General features: G+C 50.5%; 5 protein-coding genes across 5 annotated transcripts; 1 reads left to right on the forward strand and 4 right to left on the reverse strand.

Annotated features, from left to right (window-relative positions):
• Positions 1 to 556: 556 nt before the first annotated feature.
• BO85DRAFT_493052 (DUF803 domain membrane protein) lies at positions 557 to 2,225 on the reverse strand (the record flags this gene model as incomplete). Its single annotated transcript, XM_025663811.1, has 8 exons — positions 557 to 1,037; positions 1,092 to 1,383; positions 1,448 to 1,608; positions 1,664 to 1,754; positions 1,819 to 1,909; positions 2,013 to 2,038; positions 2,091 to 2,134; positions 2,212 to 2,225. The coding sequence occupies 8 exons, from the start codon at positions 2,223 to 2,225 to the stop codon at positions 557 to 559; spliced, it is 1,200 nt and encodes a 399-aa protein (XP_025510246.1).
• A 2,176-nt stretch (positions 2,226 to 4,401) lies between these two features.
• BO85DRAFT_202272 (uncharacterized protein) lies at positions 4,402 to 7,459 on the reverse strand. Its single transcript, XM_025654549.1, has 2 exons — positions 6,118 to 7,459; positions 4,402 to 6,065 (listed from the first exon to the last, which is right to left on the reverse strand). The coding sequence occupies exons 1-2, from the start codon at positions 7,336 to 7,338 to the stop codon at positions 4,665 to 4,667; spliced, it is 2,622 nt and encodes an 873-aa protein (XP_025510247.1). The 5' UTR covers positions 7,339 to 7,459; the 3' UTR covers positions 4,402 to 4,664.
• A 251-nt stretch (positions 7,460 to 7,710) lies between these two features.
• On the forward strand, positions 7,711 to 9,863 carry BO85DRAFT_407979 (coatomer subunit delta). Its single transcript, XM_025657383.1, has 4 exons — positions 7,711 to 7,799; positions 7,862 to 8,305; positions 8,364 to 8,560; positions 8,617 to 9,863. The coding sequence occupies exons 1-4, from the start codon at positions 7,797 to 7,799 to the stop codon at positions 9,527 to 9,529; spliced, it is 1,557 nt and encodes a 518-aa protein (XP_025510248.1). The 5' UTR covers positions 7,711 to 7,796; the 3' UTR covers positions 9,530 to 9,863.
• Positions 9,767 to 11,835, reverse strand: BO85DRAFT_202440 (uncharacterized protein). The gene is made up of 2 exons (XM_025654550.1): positions 10,766 to 11,835; positions 9,767 to 10,701 (listed from the first exon to the last, which is right to left on the reverse strand). Exons 1-2 carry the CDS (start codon positions 11,709 to 11,711, stop codon positions 10,004 to 10,006), a joined length of 1,644 nt encoding a protein of 547 aa, XP_025510249.1. The 5' UTR covers positions 11,712 to 11,835; the 3' UTR covers positions 9,767 to 10,003.
• A 1,236-nt stretch (positions 11,836 to 13,071) lies between these two features.
• On the reverse strand, positions 13,072 to 14,406 carry BO85DRAFT_443205 (uncharacterized protein; the record flags this gene model as incomplete). The annotated part of the gene is made up of 1 exon (XM_025658868.1): positions 13,072 to 14,406. The coding sequence occupies one exon, from the start codon at positions 14,404 to 14,406 to the stop codon at positions 13,072 to 13,074; it is 1,335 nt and encodes a 444-aa protein (XP_025510250.1).
• Positions 14,407 to 16,693: the final 2,287 nt, after the last annotated feature.

Raw genomic sequence — 16,693 nt, forward strand, 5'->3', positions numbered from 1 at the left:
AGTGGTCAATTAGTTTTTTTATATTTGTAGAAGATAAGTAGACATCTACTGTGTACCTAGTCAAGTCAAAAGAAATTACTGGAGTAATGGCCTCACAGCCAGGTCCGCGCGCGTCAATACACAAAGATCTATCTTGCCAAGTTTATCCTAGGGCCTATATACAGTTCGGATCTATCGCAGTCGATTCGCCCGCGATCTATGCCAGAAGAGAGGATAACCAGCAATAGTAAAAGGGAAAAAAGAAAACAAACTCAAACAAACAATCCCAATGCACATCCAAATCATTCATGGGCATCTCTTGTTCCTCGTCCTGGTATTTCCTCGCGCTTGGAGAGGGAAGTAAAAGTACAATGCATCCAATAAGCAGTCATCAACACAAACCACGGGATGATAGATAGAGGTCATCGAGGGGGGTGAGAGGAGGAACAAAGTGGGTGGAGAAAGGAGAAAAGCAAGTTGAGAAGCACAGCATATAAAAGGAAAACGTCACAGCAATATTCTGGGTCGTAAATGTAGCCGGCAGGCAAATGAAAAACCAGTCAGGCGTCGCATCATTCTATAGTGCGGAAGGCTTGTTGGGCTGATGAGAAGAATGATCTACTTCTTCGCTTCGCTTGTAGGTAGGACCGGGCTCTCCGTCGCTGTCCCCGGCTAGGTCGGACAGCCCGAATGCCTGGTTCTCGACATCATAGGCACGCATAAGCCCTTCACGGTCTCCGTGCCCGTTCATGTAAGCCCCCGAAGAGCTCCGGCGATGAGGCTCGTTGCTGCGGCGGGATTGCATGGACCTCCGAGTCTGGAAACCGGCGATTCCGTCCGTTGGGATTCCTTCATCGTCAAGTTTCGCGTTGAGCATGTGTCGTCCATCTGGGTCATGTCGGGAAAGATTCAGAAGATATACACCGGAGAAGATGATCAAAAATCCACAGAGCAAGGAGATGGTGTTGACAGCGTCGGTGGTGTTGAATCCCTTGAAAAGGATAAATGAGGCGCACAGGGTCGCAGTCGTAAAGGTGACATAGTAGAGGGGGTTGACGCTGTCAGACATCGTTAGCAATCGCACATGGCTTGCAAGCTCGACATGCACCTACATTGAAGTAGAGAATTGGTTCAGCGCCTTGTTGATGTAGTTCATCTGCGTCAAAATGCAAAAACCCGTGACGATCATGAAAACGTAGGTCGAAGCCTGCGTGAACTGATTGTTGCCTCCCAACGTGAGCTTCACCGCAATACCAAATGCCTTGATTGACATGACTGAGACGGAGCCGACTGTGGAGCAGATGGAGATGTAAATCAGAGGGTTCTTTCTGCCATAAACGGGGGCGACGCGGTAAATCATGACGGTAGAGAAGATAGCAACCGCGAGACAGTAAATCAAGAATCCTATTGAAGGGATCTGTCAGCTAACAACCGGAGATTCAACTCAACAAGATTTGTCGGTCCGTACCTGGCTGCAGCGCGTAGCCCAGAATCTCGTCAATTCTCTCCACCGGCTTGTCTGGGGGCGCATGAAGGACGATGACAACGGAGCCAAGGAGGCACATCGCACATCCTAGTTTCCCAAGTGTACCGAGTCTTTCCTTGAGGAAATATGATCCGAGAACAGCACTATGGCCTGTTAGCCTATTGTATAGTAACTTCGGTCTGTGAAGGGGAGCCTCACCCGATCAGGACACTTAGCGCACCCAAGGGCGTGACGAGGATAGCGGGGGCGAAGGCGTAGGCTGCGAAATTGGCGACTTCTCCAACGGCCACTACATCACCACCGGTCAGCTCCGCTCGTTCAAGCGACAATCAATAGAACAGGGCCTGTCGTACATGTAACCACTCCTCCCCACCATATGGGACTCTTGAGATATGAGAAACCCTCTCCTTCAAAGCCATGCCTCTCGGATGCTTGCATCAAGCCCTATATGATAGATATCAGTCGTTTGTTCGTGATGAGGATAGATAAATCGACGAGAGGCGATTCCGCGCGGCTGGTCATCGGCGGCGATTGGACACGAACGAACCTTTTTCGTAATGACGAAACTTGTACCTAGTACTTGTCAGCTCTTGCACAGAGTGAATGCAATACGAAAGACTCATACCGATCGCCATTGTTGATGTAATGGCCAGAATGAGGCCGATATACCTACGCCACGGTCAGTACATTGCGAATCCGACGATGGTCCCAACGGGCCAACAGATTGGAGACAGAACGCATCATACTTTTCGGAAATCATCGTGAGAAACTCTTGGAGCGGAATGCTCCTTGCAATTGAGCGACTTCAATGTTAACGAGTGTTGGGACAGGTGTAGTCCGTGCCGGAGCTGAAGGGAAGCGCGATGGGAAGGCTAAAATGGACGGGTTGGCGTGGTTGATGACTGAGTTGACTTGACTACCTGGAGCCAAGCATTCGGCAGCGCGCGCCAACAATGACCGGCAGTCCAAAGACAATAGCGACAGCGCCTAGGTAAGGACTGGAGGAGCAATAACAACGACAACAACAACAAATGGCAAGAGTAAGAAGGAAATAAAAAAAATTGTTTGGGTGGCAGAAAGGAGCGAGTAAGCCGGACAGGGACAGATGCTGCAGCCTTGATGCGGCAGTTGAGTTTGGGGGGTCGAGAACTCCTGCGATCGAAGGAGAGCTTGTTAGTTGACCTTGTCTGATCCTAGAGGCTGGCTGCCTGCGCTCGTGCGGTGGGGTTTTCCCCTTCAGACGGAACCGGCCCGGATCTGGACGCGCGTAAGTGGTTGAAGCGAGTGAGGGAGGCAAACCCCCAAGATATTACGGGCTGGGGGCGAGATTTGGCTGATAGAAGGGCGAGAGTCTGGGTGAACTTGAACAGCAGGAGTTATGCGGAAAAGCATAAGCTGGGAGTAGACAAAGGGAAAAAAGAAGACAAAGAGGCGGTCGCCGTTGTTCCAAAGAGGACAGACACACCAGTTAATCTTCCTTTTTGGCGACAGCGTGACCGACACCCACCAGCCAAGTTGTCCTCGGCTGAAGCAACCAAGCAATGTTTCCAGCGTTACCAGCGTTTAATTAAAACTTACCTTACCTAGGCAGTACTTTATTTTCCTGTACAAGCCAGGAATGATCCCTAACCAATACTACTTACTACTGCTGCTGCTAACTTACTAGATTCCCTCTAAATATAGGTAAGCACCACTTATGTCTGTCGAGCAAGTCATAGGGGGAGAACTCCTGTCTCAACAACTAGGGTAAGTAATCTAGTTAATTTCTCTGAGCTGCTGATACCATATGCTGATGCAATGGAGTAATTGAGTCTCTGTTCTCCTCGATATTATCACCTCTACTACTCTCCTGGCCTTCTCAGTACTTCCTTAGCCTAAGCTTTGCTTCACATGGGAAAGCGGGAGCATTACACATACCGTACGTATAACTGGAGGATTAGCTAACCACCAGTCGTTTAGTTACTACTAACTAGTTATGCCTTTTTAAAAGGTCAAGTTCTGGTACAGTGTAATGAAGCCTGAAAAGAAGGGCAACGGTGGCCATTCCAATGGCCCAATCAAGGCGTGCCAGCCACAGCCCGGCCCCCTTTGAGGAGCCTGGTTTCAGTATCCGATCGGCGTTTTGAAACGTAAGGTGGTCGACTAAGAATAGGAACCCTCGCCTCAATTCTGGTTCCGGGGTTCAATTTCATCTCCTGCCTGGGATTAGCTTCAATCCCTGCGGTGTTTCCCGACCGTCTGAGCATGTGTGTCTACCGTCTTGGCATGGCCTGTGATTGAACTCATCACACCAATCCACCCATTACGAGTAACTCAGTAGAAGTAGCTTATATTCTTCGCATCTTATCGGGATATTAGACCTGTCCAATCTCACCTGCATCAGTGCTCTGCTTTCCTAGATACTGTTGATCGTCTACCCAGTAGCACGGTCATCAACAAGAGCACGTTCCAGCGTCTTCCTTCCTTATCTAGCAAGAAGCTGTCTCAGCTTTGGGACAATTTTCTTTTCAATATGGAAACTTCTGTGTATCTATTACATTCTGATAAAGATTGCAACTCAGATCAAAGTAAAAAGAAAAAAATCTGTCATTTTGTAACTCCCAAGGAGATTAGACGCAGAGAAATTCAACTATCGCTATCCCGCCAGCGCGGAAGCTACCTGGATTCAACATGATAACAACGCCTTGCATCGAGTACAGTAGAGATGCCTATCCACTCCCAGACGCCACAAAAGACCTTCATCATAGGTGGTATCACTGACCAAAGAGGAATAAAAAAAAACACAAGGGCAAGAATAATACTTGGAATAGTGGGAGGTATCAAGTACAAACCTAAGTTTTACACCCCGTATGTGGAGTGCCCAAGGCGATGCTGAAACATTGCCCCGGCCATACCAGTCCGGTGGGAGGAAACATGAGGGAGGGGGGGGAGTTATCGAAGTATCACGTACCTTATCTGGATTGCATGGCTGCAAAGTCTCCGCACTTCATTGACCGATGCCGTCTTTCGGAAACATCATTAGTGACTCGTCACATATCAGGGCTGCCCAATGATCGTAAACGTCATATCAGACCAGCCCGGTCCCAATATGCTGGAATCGTTAGATAGAGCCTAAGCAAAGCTCGCATCCCAGGGAAGGAGGAGTTGTTTGTGTGCAAAAGGGCAAGGTGAATAGATGGTGTGGGTAGGAAAGAGCAAATCAGGACGACCGAGAACGTTTTGCATCCGGAGAAGGGGTTTCAGTGAACTCAAACTCATCCTCTGCTTCGCGATGACGTTTCGTTGGACCGCGACTTGGTGACTTGGCAAGGTCTGCCTCATCGCCGGCAGCCAGTCCATCCTGGACTCCCAGATCCAGATAGTCTTCATCGTCGAATGTCAACTCATCGGCGTCATCGTGTGTGGCTGGAGCTTCTTCGGATTCATCGTGGATTTCTCCCGGCTCTTCGAGTTCATCCGCATTAGTGTCCTCGGCGGCATGTCGATTGTCTTCTTTTCTGGGGCTCTTTAGCAGATCTTCCGCAGTACCTAGTGAGTCATCCTCCAAATCCTCGGCAGATTTGTTGGTGATCTCTGGGGCTTCCTGGGAGACACTATCCGGAACCGTTTCAGTCTGATTCGATGCCTCTTCGCCTGGACCGCTACGGTGGACCTCTCCGTCATCGTTCTCAAGGCCATGGAAGTCAGCGTCGACCGTGCCATCCTGGACTTCATCGCTGTCGTGAATATCCTGGAAATCATCTGGTGCTTGCACATCCGGTGCCGTCGCATCGCCATCGAATTCCTCATCTGCTTCTCCGGGGAGATCGGCAGCTTCGGCTGCTTCGGCATCTTCTTGATAGTCGTAGTGTTCAGTAGCATCTACATTAGTTTCCTCTTCCGGGTAGGCTTCTTCATCAGCAACTCCCGTGCCATAATGCTCAGTCTCATGCTCGTCATGATCATGATCATGATCATGATCGGCCAGACCGTCTGCTGAGTCAGGCAGGGGCTGTTGAGTCACCGTAGCAGTGGACTCTGACTGCTCTTCTGATTCATACGACTCGTTCAGCTCGTATTGGTCAACAGACTCCACAGACTCGGGTTCGGCCTGATGAGCCTCATGGCGGTTGCTGTCCTGGTCATTATCGCCTTCCCGAACGTCACTTGAAGCGGGGCCAACTGCATCATCGTTATCTGAAGCTGCTTGATCATGGTCCTCATGGGCTTGGTCGCCATGCCCTTCTTGCTGTTGTTCAGCAGCGCCTGTCTGGAGCGTCGAGTCGACATCCGGCTCGTAGTTGTCTTCGGAATCACTGTGAGCATCCTCTGCTTCAGAGGATTCCTGCTGAAGATCGTCCGGAATATCAACTTCTTGGTTCTCCTCGTAAACTTCCGCGGAGGCTGCCTCTGCTTCGCCGTAACCATCCCAGTAAACTTCCGACAGACCTTTCCCTTCGTTTGCAGCTATAGAGAGAGAGGATAGCTCCGCAGCAACTGTGGGCCTTGTGCTCAAGCTAAGATAGAGCGCTTCCGGTTCTTCCACCCCGTCATTGTGGCAAAGACGGAGGTACAAATCTACAATCTGATGTAGTGTGACCTTGTCAATGTGAAGTGAGTCCTATAGTCGAGGTTAGAATTTGCCTAATAGAAAGGATTCACGAGTGACAAACCTCGGTTAGTTGAATATTGAGAGCCTCGACATCTACAACAAGAACCTCACTATCTCCAATATGTTCACGTAATACCTCACGGCACGAACCGAGAAGTTTGCCGAAAGACCCAAAAGCCAAGCTCTCATCCTCGAGGAAGAACGTCTCCGATGAGTCGCCTTCCCGAGGAGGGAACAGTGAGATCTCGTTGTCTTGGTAATAGACTTTGACCGGATGCAGAGGCGTGCGTTCCGTTGCCGGAGCCTCTTGCTCGACTAGGTGCTCGACGTCTTGCGCCTGTGCAGAGCGATCCTGAGTTTCTGTGACCTTAGTTTCCTCTTCTCCATGTCCTTCTTCACCCCCCTGTCCCTCTGCCTCTACTTTCCCCTCATCTCCTTCTCCTTCTTGACCTTGTCCCTCATGCTCTTCTTCTACTGTACCCTCTAGCTTTTCAGCTGGATCCTTGTACGCATCGGCTGGAGGTTCAACGTCGCTGGGACCGCTCTCAAGGACCCGAGGCTGGTCGGCGTTATTAGCAGTCTCTTCCCGATCGTCTTGTTCCGCGACATTATGAGACTCTTGCTCCACCGTGTTGGTACCCTCGAGGGGCTTTTTGATTTCGGTCGACTCGGCTGTGTCTATTTCGGGCTGCTGTGGGGCATGCTCTTCTGGTTGGTCGATAGATTGTTCAACACCTTGCGAGTGGTCATTCTGTGCATCTGCTTGAGTTTGTTGTTCCGTCTGGGGCTCCTCTTGGAGCTCGTGCTCAGCGCTGTGCTTATCAACGGGCATCACAGCACTCTCTTCTGGCACTTGCGCTCCTTCTACCGCTTGGTTCTGAGCTTCGGATGATGTCGGCACTTCGTCTTGAGCTTCAGCAACAGGGGTATCGTTGTCTTCTTCGTAGTCGTCTTCTAGCATTTCCGCTTCGTAAATACGTTCATTCTCGTCCTGCATTTCCACGGTGTAATCCGCTCCGGTATAAGGTTCATCGGCATCAACCATAGTCGGCTCGGCAACATCATCGACCATGTCCTCATCGGGAGCACCATCGTGATCGTATTCGAAATATTCGTCTGCTACCATCATGTCTTTGTCGGTAACGGAGGCCTGGTCTTCCATGATATCGATATCAATATCAAAGTCATCCACATGCCCTTGATAGGGGGAAGCCATCTCCATCTTATCGTCGGCCACAGAGATCTCCATGTTGGTAGGTGCAAGCGACGAAGCGGTGGTCATGTCATCGATATGCGATCGGTGTTACAACAGAAGGACAGAGACGCGTCGAGAGTTTCGGCGTGGCGATCTCGAGGTGTGCCTGAAAGCAACCCAACAACAGATTTTGTGAGCTGCCTTGACCACTAGGGATGGTTTCACCCGAGGACAGTGAAAAGTGCGAACTGCGTCTGCGGTGACGACAGTTTGGTCCCTGAATAAGTCGTAGGGAAAGGTGAAGGGAAAAGGTTGACTTGTAAGGTGCAAATGGAGAGGTCGAGGCAAAGTGAAGCTTCTTGTGCTGCGGTAAGCGAGGGGGTAGCGCGGCGCACGGGCCAACGGGGACGAAGAGAACAGCAAGCGACTCCCCGTGGCTTCGACGTCAAGACACGCCTACCAGACATTCGTCCGTCGGGAGATTGCTGCCATCTGGGCGAAAGTTATCATTTCTTACTAGACACCTGACCTCAATCCTTACAGCCATGGTTCGATCCCCGATATTCAAGAAGTTCCCAGAGCTCTGCTAACAATCGCGCACAAACAACAGGTCGTCCTCGCAGCCTCCATATGCACCCGCGGGGGCAAGGCCGTACTTTCGCGCCAATTCCGTGAGATTGCTCGCTCAAGAATCGAGGCCTTGCTCGCTTCCTTCCCCAAACTGGCCGACTCCGGTACTCAGCATACGACCGTGGAGCAGGACAATGTCCGCTTCGTATACCAGCCTCTGGACGAGCTATACATCGTCCTGATCACGAACCGCCAGTCGAACATCTTGCAGGACATCGACAGTCTCCACCTTTTCGCCCAAGTCACCACCAGCATCTGTAAGAGCTTGGATGAGAGGGAGATTCTGCGCAATGCTTTCGAATTGCTTAGTGCCTACGATGAATTGGTGACTCTGGGGTACAGGGAGAATCTGTCCCTTACTCAGATCAAGACCTTCCTGGAAATGGAGAGTCACGAGGAGAGAATTCAGGAGATTATTGAAAGAGTATGTATACCCTCACCTGGGTATACTGTCAATGGATGGCTGACATTGCTGGGTATAGAACAAAGAACTCGAGGCCAGCGAGGAGCGCAAAAGGAAGGCCAAACAGCTGGAGATGCAACGGAAAGAGGCCGCCAAATCTGGCCGCTCTATGGCACCCCGGGCGCCCTCCTACCCCGTCTATACTCCCCCCTCCCGGCCAGCTGTTCCCGATACCTACGACACCTACGAGGCGGAGAAGAAGAAGTCTTTCGCTAAGTGCGTGCATCCATCTTTATCTCTGCTCGCTGTCTCTAACATTCCCCCCACTCCAGGCCGTTACCCACCCGCGGCAAGGGCATGCAACTTGGCAAGAAGTCCAAAACCACCGACATATACGAGAAAGTGCGCGGCGACCTTGGTCCTGAAGTTGAAGAGTCCAGCCCCTTGGTGACACCACAAGCCTCGACGCCGATCGCCGAAAAGGTGTCCTCCGCCCGTGCCTCGCTGTCAACGGACCGGGATCCTGTCCACATCACAATCGCAGAGACAATCTCTGCTACTCTTACACGTGAGGGTGCACTGAAATCCTTCGAGGTGAAGGGTGATCTGCAACTCCGAATCTCCGACCCAGCTTTCACCAAACTCAAGCTCGACCTCCACGCTAACCCCACGCATGGTGCGCAATTCCGCACTCACCCTAATGTCGACAAAGCCGTCTTCACAAACTCTTCCGCCATTCAATTGAAGGATACGTCCAAGAGGTTCCCGGCTAACAACTCCATTGGTGTGCTGCGCTGGCGTGTCGCAAGCTCTGGATCGGACAACGCCGATATCCTCCCCATCACGTTCACCGTCTGGGTGAACAAGGGCTCCGACTCGACCACCGTTACCATCGAGTACGAGCTGACTGGCTCCGACACTCTGCGCGACGTCGTCGTCACTATCCCCTACGGCGCCACAGAACCGGCAGTGTCCAGCTTCGACGCCGTCTACGAAGTATCCGGAGACAGCCTGGATTGGAACATCGGAACCGTGGATGAGAGCAACGCATCTGGCAGCTTCGAGTTCGAGTCCACAGGCGACGGAGATGAGAACGAGTTCTTCCCCATGAACGTGCATTTCTCGAAGGCTAACCCCTTCGTCGAGGTCGACGTAAACGACATCACTCTTCTGGAGATGGAGGGCGAGAGCACTGGCTACTCCAAGGATGTGAAGAGCGTCGCCGAGGGATATGTCATCGAGTAGAATCTTTTTTTATTTCTCATGTCTCCGTTGCTTGGGTGTATAGAGTACTAATGACGTTCGGACTGCCCATTTGGGTTTCTGCGAGTTGTGTCTTATGCTTTTTGACCACGGTTCTTTTATTTGTTTTATTCTCCAATATAAGCCTCCTTTTTCTCTTCTACTTTATATATGTATTCACTATAAGATTACGCCTTACATCCTTATCCATGCTGGTCCGTATCTAGTACCTTGTTCGTTTCACGTGGGTAGTAAATGTTCTCTATCCAAATCACATGGGTTACATACACAAAATTTTCCCATTACGGGTGGTAAATATCAACATATCAAAACAACCACAAAGCTCATATCTGTATCCCGTGCGAGAACACATAACCAACCCTCTCAGAACGTAGAAAAATTGAATGCCGCGCAAATTGGAAGCCAAGAGCTCTAGGCTAGACTCAAAGCTGACCTTCAGCCTAGAATGAGGCTGGGCTAAGCCTCCCAGTTCCTCTTTTTCGCGGTGAACAGTAACCTGGCGTTTTCTTCTTGAGAGGTAATTGAGAGTCGAGCACCGCTTCCTCCATGTACAGCGCTCAATTTAGAGATACGGATATCGATGACGTTTGCGCGAGGAAGGGTACGGTTAGCCCATGAGGACGGGGTTGCAAAGGGCCATTCCTGGCCGGTCCATGAGTGGAAGTCGATTCCGAGGAGGCCTCGTCCGTCTCCGACGAAGCGTTCTATGCAATCCAGTGGGGGGAGGAAGCGGCGGCGAATGCCGCAGCCGACGTGGTTTGGGTCTATTTGGTAGTCGGGACATTGTTTGAGGGAAGCTATGATGGCTGTTATATCTGATGGAGGTGCCGGTGCTTGTTCAGGTGTGGAGTCGGTGTCTGAGTCGAGGGTGAAATCAGGATCAATTAAGGTCGAGCCGAGAAAGATGGTCTTCGTGCGAAGAGAGAAGAATCGGGTCATCTGTCCTAGGTGGAAGGCGTCGCAGGCACTGGAGTTGCCAAAGCCGTAGCGGCATTGGAAGGGACGCGCTTGGTTGATCGCTGGTGCAAGTGGTTGTCGTGGGACAAAAGGTTTAGGGGGCTCGGGGTCTTCTAAAGCGCCGTAGACCCGGAGGAAGTAGGCTTGGAGGTCGGTAATAGTGTTCAGAACACATTGTCGGCGGAAGTAGAGCTCCTCTGAAGTATGGTTAGTGTGCTTGATAATGGAGTGGAAAAGGCGTGCCGGGTTTGATGAGGATACCTTCTATACCGTTAGGCAGAAAGCGCCAGGGGTGGGTAGGAGTAACCGGAGGCTCGACACCGTTTGCCCAAGTTTTCGAGCCAAGAACCAGTAGGGCATGGGTCATCACTCTGTATATGACTGGCTCGTCCAGGGTCCGCGCTACAAAGATGGTTTGTCGGATGCGATCCTCACTCAGCTTCAGTAAAGAAGAATCAAATTTGGAGGGTTGATATTTCCCCTTCCCATAAGCGTAACCGGCTCTCTTGAGAGATTCCCGGACGACATGCGGGGAGTTGAAGGCGTCCGCTAGCTCCAGTAGTCTTGCGATCAGAGACACAGGCGAAAACTTTAGTTCCGCATCAAATGAACACTTCTGTTCCTCTTCAAAGGAGTGGAAGGACAGGATCTCCAGAAACAATTTGATGGCATCCAACCCAAGCCTCGATGCGACATGTTTGCTCGGGAGAATCACGACAGGCAGATTTCTCACTTCTGCATTCGGGTTTTTGGAAGACGCAGTGTTCACCGTTTCCTCAGTCAAAAGCTTCTGATGCATCATTTTCTGCTGCATGAGTTGTCGACCCTCGGAGAATTTATGCGGGTCAAGAAGGGCCCGAAAATACGGACTATTTCGTGCCAAATCATCGCTGGAGACTCGCCACCGACGATGGCGCGCCTCCGCTTGTGTCGCAATATCAGATTCAGGATCGAAGTATTCAATGATCACGTCGCCAGTCTGCAATATCACTTTGTAGGGAGCAGCCGACTCCTCTAAGTCAGGCAACGAATGAGCCACGCCATTTGCCTGATGCGTGACTTCAGAATGGCCTGCGGCTGTCTCTATGGACAGGTTACCTATTCCAGAGATTAAGCTCTCCTGTTGAGATTCTGGGGCACCTTCCGAGTCCATGATGAGCTGATCTTGTGCAGTTGGATTTGTTCGCGATATCCTTAGGGAGGTCATAATAGGTGATCTCTCTCAGCACAATTGGTGACAGCATTGGGGTATCTCGAACAAGCTCCTCGTAGCTTCGAAACAAGGTTCCGTGGAATCTGTACTCTTGCTGCCAGAGGTAGGAATTGGGATCTCCGCCAGAGGTTCAGTTATCATTTGGAGGCCACCGGCCGGAACAACTCTGGCATTATGACGCTATGTGCAGCCTTCTCATATCGAGAAGCTAAACATATTCTTCGTAGTATGATGGAAACAATATGTGTGCAAATAAGAGATGTGGATCGAAAGAAGTGGTGGTTGGATCGAAAGAATTGCCTCTTCGAGCCATATCGTCATGTGACCCACCGCGGGGATACCGTTCGTTCTCCTCTCCTCATCTTGGTCTGGTACCTTCTTTTTCAGTTGTGGAGTTGTTTCGTGCTAATCGAAAATAATATATATAAAACAACTTACTGTATCTGGAAGAAGCGAGTGGTATGATTCTTACTGCAATCACTGTCGATGACCGGTACTCACTGAAACGGAAGACATATAAATATCCGAGTAGCAAACTACTATCTGGATAGTACCCAGCATACGTCAGAACTATAGAGCCCCATGCCAACCTACTAGTACTACTAAGTAGCAAGTCATTCCTGGGCCAATACATACAACTACACTAGTGATTATCTGACAATGGAATTGGACCTTTGATAATAAGCAATCTCTCAACCAGGAAAAAAAAAAGGTTGTTGAAATGCTCAGTCCATTATACTATCTTGACCGCAAATACGTGGCCCTCGAGTTCGGATTCGGGCTAGATGTTATCATTCGTACCCACATACAGTCTGCTCAACCCAAAAAGGATCAAGATCATCGTAAGGGGCTCTTATAAAATCTCCCCAGATGCCTGGGGAATGCTCGGCCGGCGTCGGTCCCGACCGCTGCAGGGAATGAGGCTACAATGAATTTAGAGCCTGAGGGATTGGATCTAGAGTTCTAGACACCTTTCTAAATGGCGCCGTTGCAATTTAGCTCGGGCTGCTATATGCCCCGATTGGATGCTTACGTTTTAGTGGTCATTGGTATTTGGAATTCTTGTATTCCCCGAGCCTGGTGATGCTAAAATTTGCTATGCTCTTTGGCTGTAGTCACAGATGATTTCTGACCCCCTAATGTTGTACTCAGAAGATGGTAATAACAGAACATGACAGAACGAAATGGTTTTGACAGCGCTTAACTCCAGACCTCCCTTGTGCGATATTGTTGCTTTAAAAGACATAGTAGCGAAATAAATATGTATATGTGCGAACAGAATAGGTGATTAGTTATTCGAAATCAAAAGGAAAGATATGGCGTATGCGGTAAGGGATTTCCCAGCGGTGCCTCTTCACGGCAGCGAGACGATAGGAATGTGCAAGATCTGACAGCTTTTTGTGGTGTCGGATTTATGCGTGATTCCATTTTCCTGGCTGGTCGCTTCGCGGAGTTTGAAGGCCTTTCCAGCAGCATAGAATAGTTTTGCGGCGAGAGGGTTGAGGGATTCAAGTGGTATCGTGGTCTCAGGCAGAGGTGTCTCGTCCTCCTCTCCCATATCTTCATCTTCCTCGCTGCCGTCGAGCGGCTGTCCACCTTGGCAGATGGGAGAGAACAGCGCAAAGTGTGGCAGCTCCTCGTCGTCATCCGACGAGTATGGGCTCAGCTGCTGCTGCTCATCGTTGTAACCAGACAGGCCTGTCTCAAAGATGTCGCCTCTCTGCGAGGCAAGATGCCATGGTTCACCACAGAGGAATCCCACCACGAAATCTTGATTGGCACGGGCAGCAGCTATGCAGCTCTGACGGTAGTCGGGAGTAAAGGAAGTATCGGTCCTGGATGGCAAACAAAGTACTAGACCACGGGCCAGAAGAGGCGGGGGAGGAAGATCCTCAGGTATCGTAGATGGACTCAAAGTTCCAAACTCGAAGCCATGGCGCTCGAACTGAGGTGATTCCAAGGGATAATCGGCAGAATCTTCGGTATGCTGGGTGATTGTTTGGGTAAGGGAGATAGTCGAGGCCTTCCGTGGGGGCAGTCCCAGGCCACTTTGGTCGACGACATACTCAGTAAGATGTTGGGATTGTGCCGAGTCTTGATCGCTGTTGGATTGCTCATTTGCGAAACTGTCGGCGGTGATTTCGGTTCTGATGGTCTGCACAGCGTCTGCCACTGCCTCCCGAGCGGCAGCCTTCAAGGTCGGAATCAAAATGTCGGCTTCCTGGTTGTAAACAGCGGCCCCCGAAGCCCAGGCTGTCGACATGCCCGCCCATGATGCTGGCTTCACCACACCCCTAGTGTACTTCTTCCGTATCAAGTCGACCACCCCATTCCGTACTTCTCTCGATTCAGATTTCTGCCGACCGACAACGTCCACGGTGGAATTGAGAATCCGACCGCTTTCCCAGATCAAAAAGCCATGCTTTCTGGCCAAAGTGGTCAATTGGCGAACCGTTTCCTCGGACCAGTCATCGATGATATCTGCGTGAACCTGAAGGATGCTGATATGGGGGCCGACCAAGGACGCGAGATGCAGGAGCGAGTCCGTGTTGGTAACCGTGTGAGAGGGAGACACACACACAGGCAGTCCGTAAGGCAGTTCGGACTTGGACTTGGCCAAAGTTCGTAGGTAGGATACAATGCGGTTGCCGGGGAAGGACGGACTGTCCGACGACGAAAACGTATCCATTGTGGTGAGAGACAAGGTTGACAAGCGGCACAAAAAGTGAGGGGGCGGAGGTTTAGGGGGAAAGAAGAGAAGAGAGGGGAGGGAAGAGGGAAGGAAGAGAAAGAGGGAGAGTGGAGTGAGTGAAGAGATGAAAGGGTTGGGAAGAGGACGAGGGGAAGAACAGGTTAACTATGTCTGTGTGTGTGTGTCTTTTCTTCTCTTCTTTGTTTCCCTCACTTTCTGGCTCAGGGAGCTTTCTTCCCGTTGAGCTACTGAGGTACACTAATTAGAATGGAGGTAAAACCCACTTCCAGTCCCTTGACTGGTCGACTCGGTCGAGACAAAATGATTGACAATTGAACACCGTCTCCACTTTTCCGACATTTAGCTCGACATGATCAGTCGACAGGGGTTGAGGGGGGGACCCGTTCGGATGTGGTTCGAAGGAGGAATCGGATCAAGCAGATCTCCATCCGTTTTCTCTTAAGATGAAAGTACAGAAAGAGGGGGAATTGAGAGAAAGAGAAATCTGCCGAACGGGAAGTCTGCTTGCTCTACAGTGATTTGTTTTTTTCTGGCACCAACATACTCCGTACACTCATATATTTGGCTAATCAATTTATAGGCTGTTACTACTCCGATGAGAAAAATGATTGCACCTAAAATAAGTTGAGTTCGACTTGAATTCGGTCAATGCAAATGAAGGCGGAAAAAAAGCATGATTTAATGGGCGAGGAATGAATAAATGAATGAGCGAATGAATGCATGAATGTGAAGGGGAGGGACATACCTTATCCCAAGCTTGGTCGAGTCGAGTCAACTAGACTCCATCGACAGACGGAGCCGCGCGACACGGGGAAATACCGAGGGACTCCCCACCGGCCGATACATTCTCTTACCGATCACAGACTGACTTTGCGGCTGGAACGGAGGAAAACTGTATGCTAAAGTACGTACCGCGCAGTACGGAGATGGCAGTAACCAAACCGAGAAACCAGGGAAATAGTCATCAACAAAGAGGGAGTTGTGCATGAGTGAGAGGTAATCTATCTGTGAACCATGGCCACCATAAACCATGGAGCATTCTCACTTTCCAATCAAGCCGTTCAATTCAAATTGCAAGTTTCTTTTTAGCCTCCTCCACTTCTGATGATCTCCAAATGATTTCCATCCATGGAGATCGCCTTGACTTCTCGACAGTACTCCATACCCGGTTTCAACTTTCAAATCAAAACTCTTCCCTCCGAAAAGGCATCAGTCCATCAACCATCTCGGCAACCCCCCTCTTCCCCCTCCCCTTCCTCTCCCTTTTTCTCTTGGTTGCCCCATCTCTCTCTCTTTTCTCTTTTCCTCTCCAATTGTTCAAGTCAATCCTGTCCGGTTATTGGGCACAAGTGTAACCCACCAGAAAGACCTTGTCCTACTCGTCCAGCCATGCCCAGTGCACGCCCAGTGCCCCGTCAACTTCATCCACTCCAGCTCCAGCCTCCATCCTTCCTTTTCCCCATACGGACAGGGGCGAACCCGCCTTGTCGGAACGAGCGATCCGGTACAGTGGAAATGTTACGCAACTTACGCCGCATACGCAGCGGGCGGGTCATTATCCAGCCCGTAATTTCGCCCTTCCCGGCAGAGGGGGACCACTTAGAAATCGTGACTACACTGGCTGTGTGTGTGGCGAAGGCAAGTACGAAAGTAAATATAGATAGATTTAAATAGCAGTAGCTAGCTAATATGAGTAACACGGGATGCGATGTGGCCAGTAGCGCTTCACCAGATTGTGGAAATGGAGCATAATTTACTGCTGAACTTTTCTGTTCGGGCGTTGAATTCGGTTCGGCTGGGCGTTTAGTAGCTCGAGTCCTCCCCATCCTCGCTTACTAGTGCTTTCTGCTCAGCGCTTACCCTCCCCATTCAACCGTCAACTACTATCCAGATAGTCTCTTGCTTGCCGATCTCATGTCCCAACTCTCAACGTCGTTAGTTGCTATTATACTTTGGGTTTCGGAACCTACTCATAATGGCTCGTTTTGGCCAGACTTTGACCATCAGGCACGCCACACTGCTTGTTCGGATGACAGCCTCATTTCTCATATTCCGAAAAAGCCACCCAAAGCTCAGAGCTCTAGACGTACTGTGATACATCCGACTGTCGGGGTCTTGTGATGCGTCCCAGATCCGCCCCAGTGTTCAGCTGCCATCGACGCTTTGACGAACCCCCCCCCCCCCCCCCCCCGATAGTAAAAGAGGCATGCTTTGGGAGGAGATCCGCTTGGAGACAGTTTCAGGCCGCCATGCTTTTGCCTCG

This window comes from Aspergillus piperis, assembly GCF_003184755.1.
Source record: "Aspergillus piperis CBS 112811 unplaced genomic scaffold BO85scaffold_32, whole genome shotgun sequence".
In the NCBI taxonomy this organism is placed as follows: domain Eukaryota; kingdom Fungi; phylum Ascomycota; class Eurotiomycetes; order Eurotiales; family Aspergillaceae; genus Aspergillus; species Aspergillus piperis.